Source organism: Trachinotus anak, unplaced genomic scaffold, assembly GCF_046630095.1.
Source record: "Trachinotus anak isolate AG129_WGS33_773 ecotype Australia unplaced genomic scaffold, CSIRO_AGI_Tana_v1 ptg000039l, whole genome shotgun sequence".
NCBI lineage: Eukaryota > Metazoa > Chordata > Actinopteri > Carangiformes > Carangidae > Trachinotus > Trachinotus anak.
Genome location: NW_027273890.1, coordinates 494,311 through 521,698, shown reverse-complemented (window position 1 = coordinate 521,698; position 27,388 = coordinate 494,311). Strand labels below are relative to the sequence as shown.

General features: G+C 41.6%; 1 protein-coding gene across 1 annotated transcript in view; it reads right to left on the bottom strand.

Moving 5' to 3' along the window:
* LOC139614948 (titin-like) overlaps nucleotides 1–27,388 on the bottom strand; it is a 192,916-nt gene that overhangs the window by 63,976 nt on the left and 101,552 nt on the right. The window contains exons 122-161 of the mRNA XM_071472645.1: nucleotides 26,919–27,218; nucleotides 26,366–26,471; nucleotides 25,947–26,143; nucleotides 25,393–25,701; nucleotides 25,016–25,294; nucleotides 20,494–20,793; nucleotides 19,765–20,067; nucleotides 19,466–19,662; nucleotides 19,197–19,380; nucleotides 18,475–18,777; nucleotides 17,641–17,940; nucleotides 16,572–16,690; nucleotides 16,252–16,429; nucleotides 15,742–16,026; nucleotides 15,041–15,334; nucleotides 14,610–14,909; nucleotides 14,276–14,454; nucleotides 13,443–13,572; nucleotides 13,080–13,270; nucleotides 12,304–12,733; nucleotides 11,743–12,048; nucleotides 10,944–11,125; nucleotides 10,537–10,666; nucleotides 10,248–10,399; nucleotides 9,991–10,138; nucleotides 9,459–9,624; nucleotides 8,868–9,019; nucleotides 8,333–8,629; nucleotides 7,672–7,971; nucleotides 6,697–7,011; nucleotides 6,462–6,610; nucleotides 4,591–4,741; nucleotides 4,171–4,452; nucleotides 3,778–4,080; nucleotides 3,198–3,500; nucleotides 2,284–2,565; nucleotides 1,950–2,137; nucleotides 1,678–1,789; nucleotides 1,135–1,437; nucleotides 273–581 (exon numbers count right to left, since the gene is read on the bottom strand). Of these exons, the coding sequence (XP_071328746.1) occupies nucleotides 273–581; nucleotides 1,135–1,437; nucleotides 1,678–1,789; nucleotides 1,950–2,137; nucleotides 2,284–2,565; nucleotides 3,198–3,500; nucleotides 3,778–4,080; nucleotides 4,171–4,452; nucleotides 4,591–4,741; nucleotides 6,462–6,610; nucleotides 6,697–7,011; nucleotides 7,672–7,971; nucleotides 8,333–8,629; nucleotides 8,868–9,019; nucleotides 9,459–9,624; nucleotides 9,991–10,138; nucleotides 10,248–10,399; nucleotides 10,537–10,666; nucleotides 10,944–11,125; nucleotides 11,743–12,048; nucleotides 12,304–12,733; nucleotides 13,080–13,270; nucleotides 13,443–13,572; nucleotides 14,276–14,454; nucleotides 14,610–14,909; nucleotides 15,041–15,334; nucleotides 15,742–16,026; nucleotides 16,252–16,429; nucleotides 16,572–16,690; nucleotides 17,641–17,940; nucleotides 18,475–18,777; nucleotides 19,197–19,380; nucleotides 19,466–19,662; nucleotides 19,765–20,067; nucleotides 20,494–20,793; nucleotides 25,016–25,294; nucleotides 25,393–25,701; nucleotides 25,947–26,143; nucleotides 26,366–26,471; nucleotides 26,919–27,218 (9,414 nt within the window). The remainder of the gene's footprint in view (nucleotides 1–272; nucleotides 582–1,134; nucleotides 1,438–1,677; nucleotides 1,790–1,949; nucleotides 2,138–2,283; nucleotides 2,566–3,197; nucleotides 3,501–3,777; nucleotides 4,081–4,170; nucleotides 4,453–4,590; nucleotides 4,742–6,461; nucleotides 6,611–6,696; nucleotides 7,012–7,671; nucleotides 7,972–8,332; nucleotides 8,630–8,867; nucleotides 9,020–9,458; nucleotides 9,625–9,990; nucleotides 10,139–10,247; nucleotides 10,400–10,536; nucleotides 10,667–10,943; nucleotides 11,126–11,742; nucleotides 12,049–12,303; nucleotides 12,734–13,079; nucleotides 13,271–13,442; nucleotides 13,573–14,275; nucleotides 14,455–14,609; nucleotides 14,910–15,040; nucleotides 15,335–15,741; nucleotides 16,027–16,251; nucleotides 16,430–16,571; nucleotides 16,691–17,640; nucleotides 17,941–18,474; nucleotides 18,778–19,196; nucleotides 19,381–19,465; nucleotides 19,663–19,764; nucleotides 20,068–20,493; nucleotides 20,794–25,015; nucleotides 25,295–25,392; nucleotides 25,702–25,946; nucleotides 26,144–26,365; nucleotides 26,472–26,918; nucleotides 27,219–27,388) is intronic.

Sequence of the window (27,388 nt, the reverse complement as noted above, 5' to 3'; positions counted from 1 at the left end):
TATAAATTATGTATAAAAATGTTATACAGTTATTCATCAATTTTAAGTTTTTATTTTTGCAAGAAAATGTATTTGTAAGACCTAATCAAAACTACACTGAAATGAATTCAGCACAGTATAAGTAAAAATGATAGTGTTTGGAAATGTTTCTCAAAACCCATTATGATGGGCTAAACTTAAAAATCTTCACTGTGATTCAAAAACTGATACCATGGAGTTTGAATGTACTGGATAACAGATAAGAACAGAAGAGTTAAAAATTGAACCTTTACCCAGTCTGTCGTGGACTTTGATGGGTTGTTTGACATAGGCAGGGTCAGATCTGCCAGCAGCGTTGACAGTGAAGATCCTGAAGGCATACTCCTGTCCATCAGTCAGGCCCATCACTACATAGTGGAGGTTGGGGCATTGCTCTGGGGTCTCGTTGGCCTGAATCCACTCCACAGCGCCAGGCTTCTGGTACTCAACGATGTACCCAAAGATGCGGCCCTTGCCATCATGGCGGGGCATCTGCCACTTCAGGCTGACAGAGTCCTTGGTCTTATCATAGGCCTCAGGGGTGACTGGAGGGCTGGGGTGCACTGTGAATGGAAAATATAAAATACAGGCAATTAAAAATTGAATTGAACCATCTTAACCACTATAGAAAAGATGGACACAAGCAATATTTGACCTCAAATGTCAAACTTTTTTGGAAGTTGGATGTTTTCTTCATTTAGTATTATAGTTGGGTTTTTTTATATAGTATAAGTATTAGTTTCATTGTATATTTTTGTGTATGAACAACAGTGTTGGAATTGGGTTTTTAAATGTTTGAATATATAGATATCTGAATTGTATCTTGTATGTACTGCAATTATAAAGACATAGAAATATCTGAACATAAAATGTAAATGTACTAGGCTATGCTAATATAGTTAAAAGAAGCTATAACTGTCATCACATAATGGTAATGGTAAAAAGTAAAAAAAAAATACTAATACTTCATCTGAATATAATCTTTTTATGCACAAGGGAAACCAAGTATAAAAACATTAATTTGGAAACAAGATATAGAACTTAATAATATAAATAAGGATAATAATGAAAATAGTAATAATAACCATATTTTTTATAAGGTTGTGTTGGACTGACCAATAGGATCTTTTGCAAGAATAGGTTTGGAGGGGACACTGGGGTCTCCGGTGCCCAGCTCGTTCTCAGCCATCACCCTGAACTCATACTCGCAGCCCTCCACAAGGTCCTGGACTCGGTATTGAGTGGCAGGGTACAGTGGGTCTCTTGTGGCTCTGGACCACCTCTTGGCTGTGGTCTCCTTTCTCTCCAGGATGTAGTTGGTAATGGGCTTCCCTCCGTCACGAGGGCGGTTCCATAGCACCAGAGCATTGGTGGCGTACACTTCCCTGACCGTTGGCATCTCTGGGGCCTCAGGGACTCCTGCGGGGGAGCCACAGGGGCAAAAACTAGGTTATGAGGGCTTTTTCAGGATCTATTTCCAATGCAGAAAGAATATGTATAGAATGATGCAGTCTTTGCAATACTCTATAAACCTTTTTGGTGCATTCAAGACATGATAGATTCTTGAAAAAAACTATTAATTGAATTCAGAAATGTATTTTAAATGAACTTAGAGGTAAAAAAGTAAATGTGTCTTAACACAGTGTGAGAAGAACATACTGAAGAGATCTTTGGCTCTCATCTCCTCAGACTCCAGTGGGTCGCTGATGCCATACATGTTCTCAGCAGAGATTCTCATGATGTACTCCCTGCCCTCTGTCAGCTTGGGGATCTGTGAAGAAAATAACAAATCTTAACTTAATCTCTGAACTTCAGCAAACCACTTCCAATATAAAATTGGTTCTTTTGGGTCAGGTATGAATTTTTGGACCTCTGAAGATCTGATACCATGACAGCAGACTAAGTTCAGTTGACAAACTATCTGGACCCACCTTGCATGTGGTCTTGGTTGTGGCAGACGTCACTGTGGTCCAGATGTCTCTGTTGGTGTCTCTCTTCTCGATAATGTAGTTGGAGATTTCCACACCGCCGCTGTCCAGAGGAGGCTTCCAGGAAATGACCATGTACTCCCTGTGCACCTCCTCAAACACGACTGGACCAACAGGAGGAGTCGGACGGTCTGCAAGGAAGAAAGAAATAAAAAGGTCTCAAAATAAGGAATCTGCGATGCTGTGATTTAGTTGCTGGATCTTAAATGGTATGTATATTGTTGATGATACTAGCTTGTGTTAGCCACAATTTTCTCCATAACTTCCGACTACATACCGACAACTGTAACATTGGAGAGTCCCTTCCTGGATCCAGTGCTGTTCTCCACTACCACCACATATCTGCCGCTGTGCTCACGCTGTGCCTTCATAAGGCCCAGTGACATGGTGGTTAGCGTGTTCTTGAACATGATATGTTTGTCGGCCTTCAGCTCCTTGTCGTCTCTGTACCACACAATGGATGGAGAAGGTTTGCCGGTGTAACGGCCCTGCAGCAGGCAGCTTTCACCCACACGGATGATGATCCTATCGCGGAAATCCAGCTCAATGGTTGGTGGCTCTGTAAAAATGAAAAATGAAGACAGAGTCAGATGATGTGTCACACAGTTCTTCTTGGTGTTTCTATTTTTCCCTATTTTAATTCAATCAACTTTGACTGTTATATAAATAAGGAAAAATGCATACTGTTTTGAAAAATAATGAATATGGTTTTGGTGTATTTTTGTAGTAGAGGAATGCTTATTACACAAACAAATTATGGAGTTCATGGACTGACTTACCAATGCCTTTCTACTTGTATTTCTTACTGGAAACAATTTGTAAATATACAGTAACTGAATTAAGCCCTGGTATGCTAAGAAATACTTGTGGTGCACCACAGGGGTCTATTTTAAGTCTTCTCCCATTCCTCGTCTGAATCAGTGATTTAGCTTCTGCACCCCTGCATCTACCTACATCTTATTTTTTGCTGATGATCCCTGCTTGTTTCTGTCAAATAAAAACACTTTCAGTTGTGCATTTCTGAGGCAACATCCGCACTCCAAATGTTTCCAATGAAACAGAACAGCAGAACTTCAGTCTCTGTGGGTCAATAGTTTTTTTCCAAGAAATAAACTGCAACCAGTTGTTGTCAATCAATCTAAAAACTGATTAAAACAGACAAGACAGCTGGCCATGTTAATAAGTTCTCACCCAGTTCGTCCTTGCAGGTGATTGGTTTGGTGCAGAATGATGGTTTGCTGGGTCCAACCTCATTGACAGCAATGGCCCTTAACTCGTAGGTCTCACCTTCCCTCAGACCATCGTAGGTGTATTTCCTGTCCATCAACTTCTCCTTCGTCAGTCTGGTGAACTTGTCTTTGCCAATCATACGTGCCTCTAAGATATACATGGTGATCTCTGAGCCGCCGTCATACTTGGGTGCCTTCCAGGTTACGCTGATCAAATCCTTGGTGACCTTGGTGACCTCCAGCTCCTCAGGGCGGTCTGGCACATCTGACAGAAATGCAAACACACAGACACACAGTTTTTTTTTTCTGAAGAAGGGAACTTGTTATGTGATTAATGGGTTTTGTAATTTTTGGTTCAAATTTTATTTTATTATCTATCTATCTATCTATCTATCTATCTATCTATCTATATATATATATATATATTATATATATATGTCTTAACTGAATTCTCAGGACTCCGACTCCTTAAAATCTGATATCTTCATATCAGTTATAAGTGAAGAGATCAATGGTCACCATGCTTGATTAACTAAACTCACTGATGGGTTCCTTGACCACGATTTCGGCTGCGGTCTCCACAAAGGGTCCAATGCCGATGGCGTTCTCAGCAGCCACCCTGAAGAAGTAGGACTTTCCTAGGGTGAGGCCGTGAACCATGGCATTCTGTCTGCTGGCGGTGAAGGAGACTGAGGTCCAAGCCTTACGCTCCGCCTCCCGCTTCTCAACAATGTAGTTACTGATGGGAGAGCCACCATCATTCTCAGGGAAGAACCAGTTCAGCTTGCAGGAATCATTGCTCAGGTTCTCCGTGGTGAAGGGGATACCAACAGGCCCAGGAACGTCTGAGGGAAGACACAACCAGGTTTGATAAAAAGAAATAAAAATTTTACATTGTTTTCATATCTCTAAAGAGATTTATTTTAATGACTTACCCAGAACTTCCACTGTGATGTTCTTCTTCTTTTCCCCCACAGCGTTCTTGGCAGTCAGAGTGTAGACGCCAAGGTGTCTCCTGGCGCAGGGCTTGATGATCAGAGACGAGCTGATGGCCGTCGTCTCCACTTTAGCCTCAGGAGGCAGTGCAGCTCCATCTCTGCTCCAGGTAACCTCTGGGGACGGCTGGCCTGACACATAGGCAATGATGCGGATCACACCACCAGCATGGACCACCATCCTCTCCTTCACTGAGGCATCCAGGTCAACCTCAGGAGCAACTGAGGGATAGAAACTCAACATTACAGTCTGCTTGTTCTAAAATGGCTTGAATGATGGGTTCCTTGATCACAAAAATTCTATAAAGTCATTGTCAAGAGGGAAATTTTTCACCCCCTTAGACTTTCAGACCAACTCACTGGTTCTGTCGTTGACCTCAAGCACCTCTGGGACTTCGCCTGGCTCGCCGTTACCGGCAGCATTGAAGGCAATTACCCTGAACCTGTACTGACTGCCAGTCTTCAGACCAGTGATCACAAATCGGGTGCCACGGATTTCAGTCTCCTTAGCCTGAAAAACACAAACATTCAGTTTACAATCAAGTTCTTTCCCTGGGTCAATGATATAAATAGGCAATCTACACAGGCTGAGTACATTGAAGATATACCAGATTCATGTTCAGTTCATTGAGGGAAATAGTTTTGTTCTAAATCTAAAGATTAGGGAGAAACATATATATATATATCCTACACAGCTGTTCCTGGTCTCTCTCTCTCCCTCTTCTCTCCTCTCTCCTCCCCCCACCCCCTCTTTTTATCTTCTCCTAAACCCAACCGGTCGAGGCAGACGGCCGCCCACCCTGAGCCCGGTTCTGTTGGAGGTTTCTTCCTGTTAAAAGGGAGTTTTTCCTCCCCCCTGTCGCCAAGCACTTGCTTGTTGTGGGAACTGTTGGGTTTTTTCTCTGTAACAAAGTAAGGTCTTGACCTGACCCTGTAAAGTGCCTTGAGATAATGTATATTATGATTTGGCGCTATACAAATAAAATTGAATTGAAATTGAATTGAATTAATACCAACCACCAACCAAACGCAAAACAAACCAACCTTTTAAACAATAAAGTTCCACTATTTCTTCAACCTAAAATTTTTTAACCAGCTTTTGATTTCTACGTAAGCCCACAGGGGACATGGATGAGAAAATCTTAGTTCAAGTTTTGGAGGCTTTTATCTTTGAATAACAATTAATGAATCAATAATGAGTAGTTCCTGAATAACTCACTACCTAATGATTGATTAATATAGCATCTTCCAGTCTGTTCTCTTGTAATTCATTATTGTCCACTATGTGGTGCTCAATTTAGAGTTGTTCCGGAACTATTGATTAATCTTCCTCAGTAATTACTCACATTTGCGTTCACGTTACCCAGTCAATTTAGCTTGTTATCTGAACTAAACTACTAAATAAACATTAGAGTGAGTTATGCAATACAATATTAAATAATTAAACATTATCAGATTGGTCAACCCTTATATTGGGATAACATTAAAAAAATTCATATGAGCACCATTTGATTTATTAAGAAAGAACTATTAATTGATTACTTTTTGTGCACAAGAATAACAAACCCCCCAAAAATGGTGATTGCTCTTCAACTCTTTTGAGTAAGCCACGATCTTTAGGTCAAACTCAGTCTAAGTGATACTGAAACAAATGTACAAAATCACAAACATGGTAGAACTGTAAGGTTCTTTTCAGTTAATTTGTCTTGTGCTGTCCCGTTTTGTTTGCAGTTGTGTTATAAAATGAGCAACTGTGGTCGCATTGATTTTTTATCTTAAAATGGTTTACCCTGATAGAATGGTGAGGCCTTGTGGTTTCAAAGAAAGAGTTGTCAAGATGATGATTTAGCCTTTAGAAATGATTAAAACAATAGCCACAGCTCCAGGAGTCCTGCCTTTGTTGCTAAATTTGCACTTATTTTACTTATATTATTAAACTAATATTATTCAATTCAATTCAATTTTATTTGTATAGCGCCAAATCATAATATACATTATCTTAAGGCACTTTACAGGGTCAGGCCGAGACCTTACTTTGTTATAGAGAAAAACCAAACAGTTCCCACAAAGAGCAAGCACTTGGCAACAGGGGGGAGGAAAAACTCTCTTTTAACAGGAAGAAACCTCCAACAGAACCGGGCTCAGGGTGGGCGGCTGTCTGCCTCGACAGGTTATCAGACTTTTATTTTGTAGGATAATAAAACCATGTCAGGTGGGGTATTTCCTCTCACCTTGACCCAGGCTTCTGTGCCCTCCTCCTTGTACTCCACCCAGTAGCCCAGGATCTTGGAGCCTCCATCCTTCAGAGGAGGGATCCACTCCAGGTCCACCGTGGACCTTGTCCAATCATAGACCTTGGGGGTTGGCGGAGAAGGCGGAGCTATGGGAGAGGATGACAGGTGGTTAACGTCTTTCTCTGTGAATTAAAAAAAACAAACTTGTATAATTTCAGAATGTAGCTCTTACAGATGGGGTCTCTGGCAAAGATGGGGTCTGTGGGGGGGCTGGCAAGTCCGGGTCCCGCAGCATTGATAGCGGACACTCTGAACAGGTACTGGGAGCCCTCAATGAGTCCGCTCACCACAAATGACTCGCCCAGGCCCATGGGACGGATGGGGTCGCGGGTGACACGGGCCCAGCGTTTGCCTGTCGTCTCCTTGCGCTCCAGCCAGTACCCAGTGATTGGCGTGCCTCCATCATCCTCAGGCTCCTCCCAGTTAACGGTCATGGAGTCCATGGTGACACTGGTGACTGTCGGCTTCTCACACTGACCAGGGACAGCTGCAGGAGGATGGACAGAAAGTACCAAAGGTTAGAATATTTGCTGTAAAATAGAGGGTGTAGAATACCCTACAACTGTAACAGTTCTGATTCAGTTCAGGCCTAAGACCTGTGATGCATGTCATACCCCATCCTCAGTTAATCATATAGTAATTCTTAATGGATCAGCAACTTACTCACTTAGTATAGTCATATACAGAACAATGTTAAGGTCTTTAAATTGAACTTAAGTAGAACCTTAAACCCATTGTCTCATTTACAGTGTTTCATAGTTTATTGAACTGTGAGCAGAGGAGATGATAGTTGTTCATTTATAACAGTAATTTTTTATTTGGTGAACAAGACATGTATTTAATTTTTCTTTCTGTCTGCCTGTGTGAGCTTGTGTTGCTGTAGTCCTCACAGTAACGAAACAGCAATAGATCAGACTTGAGTTACAGGTCTGATCGCGTTAGACTGCTGTCGGTTTTTATTCAGACAGACCATTGTGTTAAATCACCAAAACAGTAATGTAAAGAAGTAAATGTCTAAAGAAATAGAAGATATGTTTGATATATTTATGAGTGTTATATCGGTGTATAGGTTGACCAATTAGGGTATGGTAGGATCATAGTGGATGTTATTGGAGTTAATAAATGAGTTACAAACAGCTCCACTCACTGTAGAGGTTTCGAGCCACCTCAGGTTCGCTGTCCAGTGGCTCTCCAACTCCATACTTGTTCTGGGCCATGATGCGGAACACGTATTCGTGTCCCTCCATCAGGTTCTCCACTGTCCAGATCCGGTCTTTGGGCTCACTGGTGACAGGCACCCAGGTCTTCCTGTTGGCAACCCGCTTCCAGATAACGTAATTTGTGACTTTGGAGCCGCCGTCATCCTTTGGTGGCAGCCAGGAGAGCGTGATCTTCTCAGCTCCGATCTCCTCAAACTTAATGGGAGCAGAGGGAGGACCGGGCCGGCCTGTAGTCATACAGAAGAGCAATACATTTAGAAATGGACAGAAATCCTTGGGGTGACTCACAACTGTAATTACTATGATTTATAGTCATGTTTAAGTGTCTTTTTAATGATATGTATTCGCACCACTATCCATGTTTTTAAGTTTTTAAGTGATATGTTTATTTCATTCTGATTATTGTCATGGTTAAGTCAAATAAATGAGGGAAAATAACCTAATGACAGGTTATAAAATAAAAACTTAAAAATAGAAATAAAATAAATAATTAATTACTAATACACTGAGATGATTGCTGATATTATCTCACAGACATAAACAATGATTTTAATTGATTTAATGATACTGATGATTAAATATTCATACCCAGCACGTTTAGCCTCATCTCCTTGGAGGCCTTGCCAAGGCTGTTGGAGGCCACCAGCGTGTACAGGCCGGTGTCAGGACGTTTGCCCTGCTGGATGAGCAGTGTACAGCTGTCATCTGACACAATCTTGTTGATGTGCTCATCATACTGAACCTCCACTTTGTCATCAGACTTGTGGGGCGGGGCTTTGTACCAGGTGAGCGTGGGGAATGGACAGCCACGGATCTTGGCCATGATGCTGATGTCGCTGCCCTGCTCAACCTCCATGAACTGCTTCAGCTCAATGGACGGAGCACCTGCAAGACAAATCAGAGAATAAGGAACTTTATGGTCTTCTTCTGTTTTAAAAAACCCTGTTCAGAATAACTGAATAAAAGCAAATATTATGATTAATCAAAATTAAGACCTTTGATTAGAAACCTATAGAAATCAAAGTAAAAACTTTGCTTAAACCTTGAGATTATTAACCTTGACATTTCCTATAATGCAACTCTATAGTGCCTTTCATGAAACTGCTCAGAGTGCTGGTCTTACAGGTCTGGTCCTGGATGAGGATGGGTCCAGCGGTGGTTGAAGGTCGGCTGGCTCCAGCCTCATTCCACGCCACCACCCTGAACTCATACTCATCTCCCTCTGTCAGATCCTCCACCTTGAAGGTCGTGGTGTCCACATCTCTCCTGTTGCACCTGCATGAAACACCACAGAGGATTTAACTGCAGGTAACACAGGAACAGAAAGACTCTGTGCTCATAAAAGACTCAGCTCTCTATTGGTTTGCATTGACAAATATATCTCATACAGAATTTATTCTGTTTTCACTTTTACTTTCAGGTTTATATACGGGTTCATATTTTGTGTTCACAAAACTAAAATGAAAAAAGTCAGGCAGATGTGCATTTTTAAAGATTATGTTTCTGTTTTTTTCCTTTATCTGACAGTCAGCAGTAGAGAGGAAGGCAGGAAACATGGTGGAGAGACTGGATCACACTCTGAAGTGAACTTGAAGAAGATTAGACCTGATGCAAAATGCAGTAGTATTTAACTTTGGATCTGGCATGACTCAGTTCTCAGACTGAGTTGCAGTTCCTAAGTGGACAAAAGCAGGCCTCTCGACTGAAGCGTTACCTCCTCCAGGACTCCTTCTGGGTGCTGCTAGCAGCCCAGCAGAGCAGATCGACACTGTAGTGGGTGACTGGTGAACCACCATCGTTCTTTGGAGCCTTCCAATTCAGAATCACAGTGCCCTTCCTCACACTCTGGATCTTCAGTCTTGTGGGAGGATCAGGAGGATCTGCAGACACAATGGATAAATTTAAGTTCACACACTGGTAAAAAATGTTTATAGGTTACTTATGTGTGATTAACTTTCTGCAGCCATGTCCTGTCCTTGTATAAGATTTAGTTGTATTTAGCAACAATTTGTTCAGTCTGTGGAGTGAGGCTGTAAAACGTTCTGAATTTGTTTGATGTGTATATGACATTATTTTGGTTGAGTTAGTAAATTTAAGCCTTTGTAAAACAACACACAATCCTAAATAGATGTGAATATTCTTTACAAAAATGTAATAAATAAACACAATGCAGGTTTTGTATTCAATATGAGAATTGTAATAAACTCTGTTTATCACTGACAATAATGAAGAGAAAAGACACATACGGATTGGATCTCTGGCTTTGGTTCTCTGGATGGTCTCAATGAAGGGGCCAAACCCGAAGCGGTTCTCAGCACGGATACGGAACATGTATTCCTGCCCATCTATCAGGTCTGGAACCACCAGAGACTGAGCAGCACAGGCTGTGTTCACCTAAAAGAGCAAGATCAGGGTCTGACTTAGCATGTGAGCAGCAACAGTGTGTTATTTTACAATAACCACACCGCTCAGAGGGTGTTGTGCCATAGGTGTGGGGTTGTACCTTGGTCCAGGCTTTGCCCTCCACTGTCTTCTTCTCAATGAAGTAGCTCTTCACCCTGTCACCTCCATCACACTCTGGGGCTTTCCAGGTAAGTCTGCAGGTTCCCCTTGTCACGTCACTCACCTTCAGATCTCTAGGAGGTCCAGGCAGGTCTGTGCATCCACAAAACAAGAAATTTAAGGCTATAGGACTCGGTAGATTTATGGTAATTCTAATTTTAATTGTGATCTAATTATTCTTCTTCATTATACCATAGTCTTTTTAGCACAGTCTTTCAATCTTTACGTACCAAGCACATTGACTCTGACTTTGACCACCTTGTGTCCTGCGGGGCTCTCGGCGTTGATGATGTATCGGCCGCTGTGGTTCAGTTTGCTAACTGGAATCACGACCACTGAGGTTGTGTCCGTGGAATGGATCTGAGAAAAAAACGGCAATCTGACGTTAGAAAACACGAGTCATAATTTAATGTATTGAATTATATTCACTTATTTCATAATTTTAAAAGTAGTCTTAGATGACTTAGTTGAGGCAAAATTCAAATTCAAAAATTTGTGGTTGAATTATCTTTTCACTCAATGGGTTGTAAAAATGCACTAACAGAGCCAAAAACTTTCTCAGTAGTTGGAATTCTCATTTGCAGGTGAAACAAAGACTAATCTGTAATTCTCAATCTGTTACACGTCAACATCTTACCTCTGACTCGACGGGTAGTGTGTGAAGTTCATTCTTCTTCTCAGTCTCTGCGGTTCCATCGAAGGTCCAGGTAACTTTGGGAGTGGGTCTTCCAGTGATGGTGGCAGGAATCCTGATGGTTGTTCCTGCTCTGCAGTTCAGCAGGTCATGAGCGCTTACATCCAGAGTTACAGTTGGCTCGACTGTAGAACAAACACACACACAAAAACAACTTTTTTTGAACCAGCATGCAACATGATATGTTCATGTTAAACTTCACTGACATTGAGATGTTAGTGTGCTGAGAGCAATACAAACAGAATCACAAGATGCAGCACTAGCAGAATCCAGTTTGAATGTTTTTGTTTTTGAGCATAATGTTCAAGGTGAATTTGCAAGACAATAATGATGCCCTGAATCTGTTTGATTTCCATTAACAGTACAGATCAGAGTAGGAATATTAAACCACCATGCCCTTGTGAAACACTGTTCCAAGGTCAAGACAATTGTCTCGACCTTTGTATCTTAGAACAGGTTTCAGATGAATAAAAGAGGTGTGGAGGTCATCAAAAGAAGACTGGGTCATGGAAATAGAGACTGACATGGCAAAGCTGCACCTTTATCAAAGATTTGATTTGAAAACATCAACAATCTGAACCAGAAAGATGTGATTTTTTTATCAGCTTTAAGCAGAAGCATTAAAACCAATGGACAGTGGCTTGATAAAAATAAGTATTAGCATCAACAGAAGCAGTAATTGTGCTATGAACAGGTCTAAAGCTGTTGTGGCTGAAGTATTATTCATCTGTGTGACTCTTACTTAAAATGTCCTGAACTAGGATGTCGGACGTCCTGGCAGGCTCCGAGTTGCCGGCGGCATTCACAGCATAGATCCTGAACTTGCACTTTTTGCCCTCCTTGAGGTCAGGGACGGTAATTTCGGTGGATTGGTGTAGTTTGTCGGTGGGGTTCACCCTCCTCCAGTCAGGAGAACCTTCCTCATGGATCTCAATAATGTAACCCTTGATGGGACTGCCACCATCTTTGTCGGGTGGACTCCAGCTGAGAATGATACTGCTCTTGGTCTTGTCTTTAACCTCAGGGGATCCAGGTGAGCTTGGAGGGTCTAAGAGAAGAGCATAGAGGGGGTCAACATTTGTGCATAAACTAAATTGCCGAAAAATGTCAATATTTCATTAAGTATAAAAAATATACATCTCCTCATTGACTGCTGGGAAACATCGATGTAGAACACAACAGAAAGCAATGTTTTTTTTTTGAGTCTGAAGATGCTTAATTGCAACAGGTTCTCAAAATGTTATGAATGTAGAAATAAGCAGCCAAAATCTGCCACACTTGCAGATTCTGGGTTGACACTCACTGCATGGATCGACAGCGAAACGGCATTCAGTGGCCTCACTGGGCGGTCCAACCCCTGCAGCATTGCTGGCTGCAATCCTGAACTGGTACTCTGTTCCTTCAATAAGTCTGAGCACAGTGTACTGCAGGCCCTTCACCGCTGGTTTGGTGACTGGAGCTCGATTGACACGACCCCAGTACACAGCGCCACGCTCCCTCTTCTCCAGCCAGTATCCCTGGATGGTGGAGCCACCGTTATCCAGAGGAGGTTCCCAGGTCAGAGTCATAGTGGTCGCTGTGGCGGCAATGATTCTGGGGTTACGTGGTGGTCCAGGGAGGCCAAATGGATCCCTCAACTGGACTTTCTCTGAGTCACAGCCGTCACTGACGCCATACTTGTTCTCAGCTTTGATCCTGAACTGGTAGGAACCATTCAAGTCCAGTTTGTAGACCTGAAGAAGTGGAACAAGTTTTTGTTGAATACAGAATCTAATACATGATGATTGCATAGAACAATTATGCAAATGTTATAACTTAATTGATACAATTTTGCTAATGTTTTATTTCATGGGTTGGCTACTTGACTGAGCTTAGCCATTAATTGTAATTAATTAACTGGAAACAATCATTGTACTAACAGATTTATATTTACATTACTCACCCTAAATCAATGGGGAAATGAAGGGGTTGAATATCAGAAAAGGTTTTTTTTTATCATTTAACACTTGCTTTTTTATCAATATTAAATTACAGCAGTACATTGCAGTTTATTTTTCAGTCCCAGCAGCCTTGACTCACTCCATATCTCCTGTCAATGAGGTTGATAGTGAGAACATCGAAGTCCGACTTCTTCTTGCTTGCGTCCCTGCGCTCAACGATGTAGTTGGTGATCTCACTGCCTCCATTGTCCTCTGGTGCGTCCCAGGTCAGGTAGCATGAGTCTGCCTTGATGTCTGAGACCACGATATTCCTTGGAGGAAGGGGACGGTCTGAAAATGCAGGTTTGGGTTAATAAAATGCTAATTATGTAGAAATTAAAAGGATTTTCAAACAATTCCTAATAAATTTTAATCTCACAAAAATGCAGCTCTGTTAGATATCAAAGAATGAATCAATAGGGGAAAAAACATGAGAAGTTTCTTGGGCAAGATTTATTCTTACCAAGGATCACGACTCTGATGATGTGCTGAGCTTTTCCATAGCAGTTTTCAGCCACTAGCTTGTAGTTGCCCTTGTCCTGCCTGATGGTTTCTGGGATGGTGATCTTTGTTTTCAGAGTTGTCCGGTTAACCTGAAGATTAAAAAACATTTGGTTTGTTATCTTCTTGTCAAACAAACCTGACTGCAGCTGAGCAGAAAAAATCATATTACTGGTCATTTAACTATTTCTTGAATTAAAAGTAAAGTTTGCCCCATGGGTTGTGAAAGAGGAAAGGTCACCAGGTCAGTAAAATCTAAAATGTTCATCTTTACACGTAAACTCTGAATGAAATACTGAATGGTTACACGTGCCTGAGCGTCTCAGGGTAAATGGGCAACAACTGGCAAAAGCCATCAATTCATAAATCATCAAATAAGAAAAAAAAGTGGGAAAAGGAAACAAGAGTCACAAGATTTTGTCCTTTTAAATGATAGAACTTTGCTACTAAATCAAATGAAAAGCTGCAGTTCCAAGGCATAATAGAATAAAGTTCAAATTACTTAAAATAAATTAAATAGTTCAAGATAAACAATTCATAATTCATCAATCCACTTGAAGAAATGCAATTTGAGACACTGAGAGGACAGGGCAATGAGTTTAGTAAAAGACAAGTGACTAGCAGGAAGGTGGCAACCAGTCAAGCAAAGTACTGGGTCAGTAGGGGCTTTATGAATGGATGGTGGATCGTGGGAATGTAGTGAATTATTCAGTGCAACAATGCATTGTTATCTGGACCACATTGTTGGACACACAGACTAAGCAAAAGTCCATGATCTAATGAATCAGTTTTCACCTCCTCAGTCTCCAGTGTCATCTCCTCATCAGGCTTCTCAATCACCACGTCATCCTTCATCCATTGGATCATTGGCAGAGGAAGTCCCTTCACCTCTGCTGGGATGTCAATGGCTGAGCCTTTCCTCACGATGATGGCATTGCTCTTAAAGAACTTCAGGATTGTAATAATAGGAGCAACTGTGAACAAAAAGCATTTGTTAATTTTTTGCCTTGTGCATAGTTCTCATTTGCTGTTGCTCATGTCCCTCTAAAATTTTACTCTGGAGAGACTCATCCAAACTGATCCGACATGTAACATTTTAATATTAAGATTTCAATCGAGAGTTTCGTACTTTCATCATCCTGGATCTTGGCAGTGATTGGCTTGGATGGATCTCCATCCCCAACCTCGTTCACAGCTTTGACACGGAACTGGTATTCCTGGTTCTCTGATAGGTTCTCAATCGTCCCACAGCACTCAGTGAAGATCTTGCGGTTGGCCACATCAAACTCAGTGCTATCAGACCTCATCTTCTCCACGTAGTACCCTCTGATGGGGCTGCCTCCATCAGAGCGAGGCGGCTGCCAGGCTAGAGTGATGGTGGTCTTACTTCTATCAGTGTGGTGCAACTTCTCAGGGGCAGATGGAGTACCTGAAACATTATCAGGAAGTTTGGTCAAGACTAGACAGACATTTGAAAAGACAATTCTTTCAGCAGGCCACTAGATCTTCTGTTCCAGAAAAGCCCATAAAATATCAGCAAACATATTTCCATGGGCTTACCTTTGGGATCCTCTGCCAAGATGGGACCCAGGTCAGCTGGAGCTCCATCACCGTACTTGTTCCTTGCAATAACCCTAAAGTCATATTCCTCGCCAGCCAGCAGACCCTGGATGTCACACTTACAGGACGCCACCTCAATGGGCTGGCGGAAGAGTTTCATCTTGGCATCCTTCCTCAGCACCTCATAGCCGACTATGTCGCTGCCACCGTTGTCCAAGGGGTCGGACCAGGTGAGGGTGATGTTCTTCCTGGTCACCATGACCGTTTTCAGGTCAACCACTGGTCCAGGTACATCTACAGAAACACAGACCAGTAAAATGTCCACTATTGAAGGACATTTTGTGTCAACTTTAGGTTTTTGAGTTTCTCCAGTACGATAAAGAATCACCTTGTTCGTTTCATCATTGTTTACCTGGTGTGTTACAACAAGCAAAATCTGCACTTTTAACCGAAGGTAAAACTAAAGATCACAACAACCCTGTATTCTTCTGCATTACAAAAGAATAAAAACATGACAAATGTGGTCTGAGGAAAATGTTTCCATTTCTTGATTGTTAATTCTTAAGTTTCTAAAACAAACATCAGAATTATTTTTTCAGAAAACTAATCAGTAACTGACTACTTCAGGGGTTGTATTAACAGGATTTAGGTTGTGTTTGTAAGTACAAATGGTTGCTGAGTTGTATTTATCGAACACTGACCCATAACATCCACTCTGGTCTCAGCAGTCTTGGTTCCACTGCTGTTGGTGCCAGAGATCTTGTACTTTCCGTGATCTGCCCTCACAGCCTTCTTGATGAACAGTGTGCTGTTCTTGCCCTCCGTTTCCACGATCATCCTCTCTTTGTCAATTTCAGCCTCATCTTTAGCCCACTTGACCTCTGGCTGGGGTCTGCCAGTCACCACAGCAGGAAGTCTCAAAGACTCGCCTGCTTTGATCATGACACCATTCTTCACAGAGTCATCAAAGTCCACAGCAGGAGGTTCTGGGTGGCAAACACAGTGTGAACTGTTAGTTCTGCCTTGAAATTTTATAAATGAAGTACTTAAATTTCATAAACAACTCGGAAACATTTAGTATGAAATGTTAAACAGCTGATGGAAGTGCTAAACTTTATTTTCAACTAAACAATCAATTCCACATAAAATACATTGAGGTAAAGTATCTTTCCTGTATTTCCTACACAGTTGAATAATAAAACTGTTCTTACCTTGAGGCTCTTTCACGGTGACGGGTTCTGTAACTCCAGGCGCTCCGGGACCGGCATCGTTGACGGCAATGACACGGATATAATAATCTGCTCCCTCTGTCAGGCCTGTCACGGTGTATGTCAGCTCTTTGCACCTGAACTCTGTGCTCCGAGTCCAGTCCTTCTCGCCAGCCAAAACCTGTTACCAGAAAACAAGATTGAAGATTGAAGTCAAACACTGATGATTTCTGTTTTGCTGATGCTCAAATGACATAGAGACCTATAGCTTCAGATGTAATTTTGGGAATGTAATGTAATGTTGCCGTGTTTGTTTTCTGTACCTTCTCAACGTGGTATCCCAAGATGTCTCCTCCACCATTGTACAGCGGTGGCCTCCAGGCCACGATGACAGAGTCCTTCCCAGTGTCCACGATCCATGGAGTAGGGGGGCCAGGAGGCACTGAGGGGGATCGGAGACGTATATGGTAATTCGGAGAAAATTAACGGACATAAGTGTTAAATGGGCTAAAAGATGCACAAATATTGGTTTGTTCCTTCAATATTTGCTTTAACAAGTCTGTCACTGTCCATCTATGATCTAAAACACACCTAAATTTAATCTCAGCAAATAATTAAAGTTATTATTATTAATTATTATTATTACTAGTTTCTGAAATTTTGCAAACAATTACAGGTTCAAGTGACTTTTTTAAAAGTAATGATTTTACACACTTTGGTACAGCAGGTGTTGGCATTCACCTTTAATGTTGGTACTCTGCCATGCCAGTAAAACTAGAAGAGAAGAACTAGTAGCTAGCATTAGTTTAATCTTTTTTTTAAATGGCAGGAGGCATGGGAAACTAAAGGTAGTCAATACTACAGCATTGAAAAAGAAGGAGAAATGAGAGAAACTAGCAGAACTAAAAAAGAAGAGGACATCATCTTAAGGATGAGATTTAACCACGCTGGTCTTAACAGTACAGTTATGATAATTGGTAAACATGCAATTGGTGTATGTAAGTATTGTTACGTTAAGTTATGTATGTGAAGTTATTTATTGACAGAAAAAATCCCATCAAATTTAAATTAAGAGATGTGCTACAACTGAACTCAGGGCATGTGGGCTGTATGGCTAAATTTACATTTTTGGATTCAGATGGTGGTGGTAATGGTAACAACTACAGAAGAAGTAGTTTCTAATTCTGATAGGACTGGGTTTTATGGTATATTTACAGTACATTAATGGACAGTGAAGTGAAGCATTGGAACAAACGTCCTCTCACTGGAAATGTCTGTAATTCCATACATGTAATCAATTTATACCTCTTCTTAGATTTTAAAATCTCAGCAGAGAGAGAGAGCAGGGAGAGAAAGCAGAATGGAGTCAACACAAAAAAAACAACAACTTACGGATGGCATCCATGGTGATGATGCGGTCTGTGGGCTCACTGAAGGGCCCAGGCCCAGCCAGGTTCTCAGCACACACTCGGAAGATGTAGGTGAGTCCCTCCATAAGGCCAGTAACCTTCACATCCAGAGAGTTGAGGAGGGCCCGGTTCACTCGGGTCCAGTGTTTGCTGTTCACCTCCTTCCTCTCGATCCAGTAGCCCAGGATCGGGCTGCCGTTGTCCTTTGGCTCGTGCCAGGATATGTGGGCGGTGCTCGCTGTCACCTCATGGACTCTGGGAGTGTTGGGAGCATCAGGAGGATCTAAGGGGGGAGGAAAAAAGTGAGTGACTCAACAGCCTTTATACATTAATGAAATGGGGGGATGTGGTGTTCATTGCTGTCTACTTCAGTGTTGTTGCTAATATGACCATCAGGTGGTGCCAAAGTGTAAAAATTAAAAAAATAAAAATAAAATCTTGTTTTCAGAATGTGTATGTTGCAAATCATTGTAAATATTAATAAATTACATTTAGAGATACAAAATTTCACACAATTTGTGTGGAGTTTTTCTCTTGTGATGATTGGAAAGTGAGTAAGCTTTTTAAAAATATACAAATAATTTCATGTATACTTTCATTTAAAAAAATCATTAGCATGACAATGGATTCTACTGCATGATAAAAAATATTCAGGATTTTTACTGTATTTATTAAATTTATGTACATATTATGTTTTGCAGAGTCACTTGGAGCTTTTAGCCTGTCAAATAAGGTCAGGTAACTCAGACTGAAAAGCTGAAATTAGTTTTAAATTTTCCTTCATGGATTTCTTTATTATTCTCATGCTGTTACTTACTGAACTGGTTCTTGGCGACCAGGGGCTCAGAGATGCACGGCGGCCCACAGCCATACTTGTTCTCAGCGGTAACTCTGAAAATGTACTCCTTCCCCTCGATGAGTTTGGTGACCGGGCAGCTGGTGCCCTTCAGGGTGGAGGTGATGGTGATCCAACCGATCTCGTCGTTCTTGTTGTCCTTCTTCTCCAGGATGTAGTTAAGGATCTCGCTGCCACCATCGTCTTCAGGAGGCTCCCAGTTACAGATGACCGAGGTGTTCCTTATCTCATCGAAGGTGAAGTTGATCGGAGCGCTAGGTTTGTCTGCGGGACAGGTGTCGGGTCAGCATTTAAATGATTAAAGTTTACATTTTGTATTTGACAAGACGGTTTTCTTTCATGATACCAAATACCAAACAATATAAAAATTATAGAACTTCCAAATTAAATTTCTTTAAGTGAAGTGAAAGTTTCACAACATAATTGTAAAATAGAAAGATATCATAATAAGTTACTGATTTGAAATTTGTGATAATATTGTACCTTGATTTATAAAAACAGCTGCAGTTAATTTGATTCAAAGCATTTTTTCCTCTGTATTATTTTCAGCAGTTGAGTTTGTAATTCTTTATGTATAACTGAGGACCAGTTTCCAATAATTAAAACTAACTGAGGACCCCAAAGAGGTTCAGGTATTATGATAGAAACTCATAATAAATAAATAAACTTGTAAACTGTGTTACCAAGGACGTTGACGATGCAGGAGGCGGTGGCAACACCATGAGTGTTCTCCACCTTGATGGTGAAGTTTCCGTGGTCGGCTCTGACTGCGTCGCGGATCATCAGAGCAGACCGGCCCTTCTTGGTCTGATCCAGACCCAGACGCTCACGCAGTGGAGTCACAAACTCCTCCTCTGGTTCTGGAACCTGCAGGGATGTAAAAATAAAAAAAAATCTTTAAGATATGTAGAAAAGGATTCAGACTTTCAGGTGTCTGTGTGAGGACACAAACCTTGGCCTTGGTTTTCCTCTTCTTGACCAAAGGAACAATCTTTTTGGTTGGCTCTTTGGTGACGTCCTCATCGTTCTTCAACCAGGTGACTTTGGGATATGGAGACCCAGAGATGTAGGCATCAATGCGGATCTCCTCACCCTTCTTAATGCAGACACCAGACTGTACCCGGGCGTGGAGGGTGACCATTGGTTTTTCTGCAAATGAAATAAGAGTTTTGAAATCGAGCTTGTTCTTATTTATGGTTTAAAGCTAAATACACTAATAAATAATTTAAGGTGTTTTGTAGTTTTTCATACCAACAGGGTCAGCAGCCTTGACAAGAGGTGTGCTTCGTGATGGCTCACTCACTCCAGCGGCGTTCTCAGCGCGGACCCTGAACTGATACTCCATGTCCTCTTTCAGGCCCATTATCACGTAGGAGAAACCAGGAACCAAGCTTGGGGTAACCCTCTCATAGCGGTCGCCATCCTTTTCAATCTTCTCCACGATGTAGCCCTGGATGGGACAGCCACCATCATAGTCCGGAGCCTTCCACGTGACTGTGATGGACTTGGATGTTGGGTCGTGAGCCTCAACCTGGATGGGTGGGTCTGGTTTCTCTGTGGAATCGATATTAGCCACTGACAGTAAATGTCTGAGCTGCCTCCACAGCCAAGACCATCAGCTTTACTATAATCCTAGAGTATATGTACTAGGTGTTATCTAATTTTATTCACAGGATCAAGAGGTACAGTCACGTTGTTTCTGTGGACCCCATGTTGGTTGATCTGAAAATGGCTCAGCAGGCAGTTTTTTGGATAGATTTGAAAATAAGGCACCAAAGATAATTTGGTGTTACATCAGGTCCATTTCAATGTTTTGTGCTCATGGTCTTTAAAATATTTATCCAATTGTACAGAATAACTAGAGTCTAGTGGCTGTGTGAAGCTGTATTTGAGGTATATGTTAATATCGCAATGCTAACATGTTCACAATAACAACACAGATCAGTCCTTTAATATTATCAAGCTGAATACAGTACTTACGTTTGATTTCCTCTATGATGACCGGGTTGCGTAGCTCCAGATATTCTCCAGCTCCGACCTTGTTGACAGCCTTCACTCGGAAGTAGTACTCACAATTGACGAAGAGCTCTTTAACAGTGTGAGTCAGGATGTTCTCTCCAGACATAACAGGCATATAGGTTTTCTTGGATGCCTCACGACGTTCCAGAGTGTAGCTGACGATAGGGGTGCCACCGTCATCCTCTGGGGCTTCCCAGCTGATCTTGCAAGAGTTCTTGGTGACGTCACTGGATGTGATGTTTTTACACTGACCGGGGAGTCCTGCAGGGTTCAAAAATTTGTTAGAGGATGGCTGGGGTTTGTCTGTTTCTAGTGAAATATAACTGGAAACAGTGCTTAAAACAGCTACAGGGAGATTTTTAGAAATACATGACATCCTCCAGTCCAAGAATTGATCAGACACCACACTCAAAAATGGGACTGAAAAGTCTTTGTGGGAAACTAACATTTGTACTGGTTTACAAAAGCACATCATTACTGGATGGCACAAGTTCATTATGTGAACAAAGCAAGGTCTTATATTTCCCAAGCACTTTTATATGGAGGACACCCAACCAATTACTTTAAAAAAAAATTTTTTAATAACTTTTATTTATGAAATGTAAGACAAAGACTTGCGCTGACAGTGCATGCAAAAATACAATTTCTTTCCTCTTTTTTTTTTCAAACATTTTAAGAACTTGAATGAACAATCCCCCTCCCCCCTTCCCCATGGTCTACTTACACAATTAAGGTATAATACAAATGTATATTCTATAGTTACACACATGTGAAATAATAATAAATTAATAGTTAGAAAACCAGTAAATAATTAACTAAATAATACACTAACAAAAAAAAAAAAAAAAAGTTTGTGCTAGTGCTGACCATTAAATGTACAAAGTAAAAGTCAGTGGCTGCTTACTCCTCTGTCATCAAAGCTATCTGCTTCTGGCGGCACAGAGGGGTGAGTTCATACATAGCCATACAATGGGTTTTTACAAAGAAACTTCCCGAGCTGGCAGATCATCTAGATAGTTAAGTAGTCGTTTCCAATGAGTATAAAACCTGTCAGATGAGCCTCTAAGTGAGAATTTGATCTTCTCCAGTTTCAGAAGACCTAAAATATCATGTAACCAGACTTTGATTGATGGTGGTTGAGGAGACTTCCACAGTGAAAGAATTCTCTTACGAGCAATAAGGGAAGCAAAGGCAATAACATTATTTTGAATGGCTGTGGTACGGAGGTCGTCTGGGGGCTTGCCGAAGATAGCAATATGTGGGGTTGGACTTAGATCTATGCCTTAGATCTATAATATATCTGAAATTGTTTTAAAAAATAGTTGCCAGAAGTTAGACAACTGGGGGCATGACCAAAACATGTGGGTGAGGTTGCATGGAGTCTGCAAGCATCTACTACATTTCTTATCAAATTTGTCTGGATAAAGCTTTGATAGTTTTTCCTTGCTATAGTGAAGCCTGTGGAAGACTTAAAATTGTATTAGTGAAAGTCTAGCGCAACTGGATGTCGAGTTAACAGTCCCCATAGCCCCCTCCCAGAAGATCTCAGAGAAACTCAATTGGAGTTCTGATTCCCAATTCATCTTGATCTTATGTAAAATGGATTCACTGGTTGAGGACAGCAGATTATAAAAATAGGAGATATGGCCTTTTGACAGGGTTTTAGCCTTGAGAGCTAGGTCAATCCCACTGAGTGTTGGCATCTGTGGGAATGACGTAGTATACGTTTTTACAGAGTCCCGCAGCTGGAAGTACCGAAAAAAGTCTGATTTGTGTAGATTAAAGGTGGAGATTAATTGGTTGAAACTCGCAAAAATACCGTCAATGTACAAGTCTCCCAAACTACATAGCCCTTTGTTTTCTAAGGTGGAGAATCGTGGGTCGATCTTTGCTGGAATGAACAGGTGATTATTGCAAATGGGAGTTGCTAGAGGGAGGGTGAGCCATCCGAAGTGGTGTCTTATTTGTGTCCAAATTTTTAGTGTTCCAACAACAACCGGGTTAAAGGTAAAACTTGATGGGGAGAAGGGCAAGGTACTGCATGTTAAAGCCAGCAGCGACAAGGAGCAGGAGGCTGATTCACTCTGGCACCAGCTGGATTGAGGGGAAGTAAACCAAGATATTATCTTATGCACGTTGGCTGCCCAATAGTAGCTGATTAAATTGGGTAGACCCAGTCCCCCAGCCGATCTATCCCTACAAAGTAGTGCACGACTTGCCCTTGGCCGTTTGCCAGCCCAGATGAATGATGAAATAATGTTATTTATAGCTGTGAAAAAGGATTTGGGAAGGAAAATAGGCAGGCACTGAAAAACATACAAGTATCTTGGTAACACATTCATTTTTATAACAGCGGCAGGTAATTCCATCTTTGTAAATCGGACTTAACCGTTGTTAATGAAGTAAGATTTTGCTCTTGTATTGTACGCAAAGATCCTGTAATTGTAATGCCAAGATATTTAAATCCTGTGTTGGCTGTTTTAAAGGGTATAGTCAATGGCAGTATGTCCGTGGCCAATTGGTTGATTGGTAGGTATTCGCTTTTAGAGATGTTTAGCTTGTATCCAGATAAACGACCGAAAGAATTTAATAATGTCAGGATGCGTGGGATGCTTGCCAAAGGATCACTTACATAGAGAAGCAGATCATCCGCGTACAACGACACCTGATGTTTTATGCCCCACCTTTCAATCCCCCCAAGTCCCCCCTCCAGTTTTAGAGCCGCTGATAATGGTTCGATTGCTAGCCAAATAATAACGGGGATAGCGGGCACCCCTGTCGCTGTAATGGGAAATTTTGGTATAACTCATGTGTGACTATGCAAAAACTGTGTGGATATTTCTAATAAAGTTTTGAAGTAACCTTTGTACACCCTTTTGAGGCAATAAAAGAGACCTCTGGGTGAGTTGAGGATAAGCACATGGAGACAGTATATCTGGATGCCCTTGCCTGTCTCCCCATGATAAAAACATAACACACAATATGTGTGGAATCTGCCTTCCGTTCATGATAAGGGAAGCTCATTTGACCTCGGAGGAAACAGAGTTGTGAGTTACGGTGACATTGGGTTTACAAAGGGGCAATCAGTTGTGAGAGAGGATCGTATTTTGTCTTTGTGGAATGTGTTTTTGGAACTATAAGACTGTGGCCCTGGGTAACATTTTCAGGCCACTCACTCACTGACTGTACTGCTGTTCGGTTGTGTTTGTATGACTCCATTCATGAATGTTTATTAAACTCAGGAAAGACAGCTGACGCGTGAAGATCTTCTTTTTCAATTATTGAACAAGGTAATATTTTTTGCCACCACAATTTTGGCACCCCGAAAGAGTGGGAATGGAGCCGAGCGTTGATTATTTGTACATACTGAAGCGCAGGGAGAGGAGTAATCTGACCCATGAAATGAAGTTAGTATTCAAACCAAACTGTCTCGGGGAAAAGAGGAGAAAGGCCCACTCCACCCTGTCAAAAGCCTTCTCAGCATCAAGAGATATTATGACTTCTGGGACATTAGAAGAAGATAGAGAGAGAATGACGTTAAGAAGCCTCCTTATGTTAGAATAAGAGTGTCTTCCCTTTATAAATCCCGTCTGGTCTTCTGAAATGATCAGGGGCATGACAGACTCCAATCGCCGAGCTAGTATTTTTGCAAGTATTTTAACATCCACCGGTAGCAGTGATATTGGTCGATAAGATGCGCAGTTCAGTGTGTCCTTACCCTTCTCAAAAATTAGAGAGATGGAAGCTTGCATAAGTGTTGGTGGCAGGGTGCCCTGTCTAAATGAGTGATTAAACATGTCGAGTAATAACGGAGCTAACTGATGTGAAGATTTTTTATAGAACTCGACCGGGCATCCGTCAGGGCCTGGGGATTTGCCACTGTTCATTGACTGTATCGCTCCTTTAATTTCTGAGAGAGTAAGAGCAGCGTCTAGTCTTAGATTGTCCTGTGGTGAGACCTTAGGTACGTCCAATTTTTCAAAAAAGTTGTTTAGTTGGTTTTCATTTGTGAGGGACTCTGAGGCATAGAGTTGGGAAAAGAATGACCTAAAGGTATTATTTATTTTGTCCAGGTCAGAGGTTATTACGCCTGATTCATCTGTTATCTGAGTAATTTGATTCGATGCTGTTCTTGCCTTCAGCTGATGAGCCAAGAGACGTCCAGCTTTATCTCCATGTTCGTACACCAACCCCCGAGAGTGAAGGTGAAGCTGTTCAGCTTCAGAAGTGAGAAGGAGATCAAGTTCTGTTTGGAGTCTTATTCTTTCTTTATATAACTCTGGTGTATTTGCGGACGATAATTTATTATCTATATCTGCGATGGCTTCCTCCAGCTCTTTCTGTCAAGATCTGCACAACTTATTTGCATAAGATGTGAACGATATAATTCTACCCCTTATGTAAGCTTTAAGAGTGTCCCATAATATGGACGGGGAGGTTTCATTATTTTTATTAGTTTCACAAAAGAACGTGATCAACCTACCAATGACTTTGACATTGACAGTTCCGGTGGCAGTTCCCAGACTGTTCTCCAGGGTGATGGCATAGGCACCAGCATCAGTGTGTGTGCACTTGAGTAGCTCCAGGTGAGCGCTGTTCATCTCTACTGTCATTGACAGGCGGTCATCGGCCTTACACTCCACTGTGTCCTTCTGCCACACCATCTTGGGCGTTGGGATCGCCCTATAGGGGATGTTTAGGTGCAGCTTCTCACCCTCAACCACGACCACGTCCTGTGCCTCCAAATCCATAGTTGGAGCACCTTGAAACCAGAGAACGGGATTATTATTTAGGCTTAATTATCAGTGTTCTGATTTGATTTATCACAATGTCAATAAACAGAGACTTGTGAATGCTTACAGTCGGGATCCTTGGTGAAGATCTTGTCGGAGATCTCGGAGGGATCACTAACACCAACAGAGTTGATGGCACGAACTCTGATGACATACTTCTTCTCTGGTTTGATTCCCTCATCAATCCTAAACTTGAGCTCCTTGATGGGTCTGCTGTTGACCCTGAGCCACTTCAGCTCTGGGCGGGCCTCTGCCACCTCAATGTGGTAGCCGGTGATTGGGCAGCCACCGTCCTTGGCTGGTGGCTTCCAGGTGACGTTGATATGCTCCCTGCTGGCATCAGGGATGGTCACTTCAAGAGGAGGAGATGGAGCACCTGGAGAGAGAAAAGGACATTTGTTAATGCATATGAATTGTATTCTTTATTTATAATATTAAGTCATTTACTGTATTCATCTGCCGTACACTGATAGTATTGGAGAAACAATTTGATTTATTAGTTAATAAACAGAAAACTATATCCTGCTAGAATTTGTTTAGTCAAGGACCATCCCAGTACTTAAAGTTCTTATATACACAACTAATTCCTGCATTTACAATGAATATTTGATAGTCTCTTACTTGTTGCATCCTCAATGGTGAGGATCTCGGTCGGTTCACTTGGATCACCAACACCAGCCTCGTTCTCAGCTCTGACCTGGAACTGAACCTCTGACCCTTCATCCACATCTGTCACCTTAAACTGAGTCTGTTTGTCTGGAGTCTTGCAGCACTTCAGCCAACGGGTTCCCACCTTCTCTTTCTTCTCAATCACATACCTGGGAAGCAAAGGGTGATTATCTTGTTGAATATTTTTTTCAGTTGCCTTTGGCATCATAAACAGTAAAGGAAAACCACAATTCTTTTTATAGGTTTTTTTTAGTGGGATTGTCTCAATTTTTACACAGAAGATCTCTAATAGGCACATTATTTCAGTGTCACTTCATTTCAGTTACTCTGGCAAAGTATACAGCAGTTTCACTGCAGTTTTTCCATCTTACTTGGTTATAGGTCTTCCACCATTGCTCTTGGGAGCTTCCCATTTCAGCTCTACGTGTCTCTTAGTGACCTCGACCACTGTCAGTGCATAAGGAGGTCCAGGGGTTGCTGCAGAGAATATGACAAATATTAATTTGCATACTAGACTGCTACATTTCTTTGCAACCATACTCAGGGTCTTAAAAATGTTCCACAGAGTGGCACTAGAAAAAAGGTCACAGGGTAATTGTAGAAATGGGATAGGGACATTTCTTGGAAATCCTGACATTAGCTTATGTGATGTCAAATATATTTGTCAAGGGTAAAATTTTGTCCAGATGGTGGCAGTAGAAGGAAAAGCCACTGGGTCACTTAACTCATTAACATCCACATTAAAATTCCTAAAAGTCTGATGAATAATTGATAAATTATGTTACTGTATACAGAAAAAAAAATCTGATCTAAACTGTTGAAGACACTGATACAGTCCTATTCAAGCTAAACTGGTTGCCAAGTTTTAACTAAGGAGTCAATTAAAAGGGCAAAAACAATGACACATAATTATTGAGAACTTACTGAAAGTGTCCTTGGCGAGCACAGCGTCCTCCAATTCACAGAATTCACTTGTCCCGATGGCGTTCTCAGCGGCAACACGGAACACATACAGTGATCCTTCGTTGAGAGGAGTCACAGTATACTTGAGGTCCTTGACGGTGGTGTCAACTGCCTGCCAGGCCTTTCGCCTCACGTCCCTCTTCTCCACCACATAGTTTGTGATGGGTGAGCCTCCATCACTGCTGGGAGCCTGCCACTTCAGGTCAGCGTTGATCTTGGTGATGTTGGTCACCTCCAGCCACTGAGGAGCTGATGGAGGGTCTGTCAAATGGAACACAAAGAGTATTGGTTCTTTATTTCTTATTGCCTATGGGAGATCCTGAATCAGAACCTTAAAACCCTAAATTCAAGGTTACATGATTATTAAAAAAAATCTTTTTGATTTTTTTTTTCCACAAACTTTAATAACCTAAGAAAAACAGTGTTCTGCT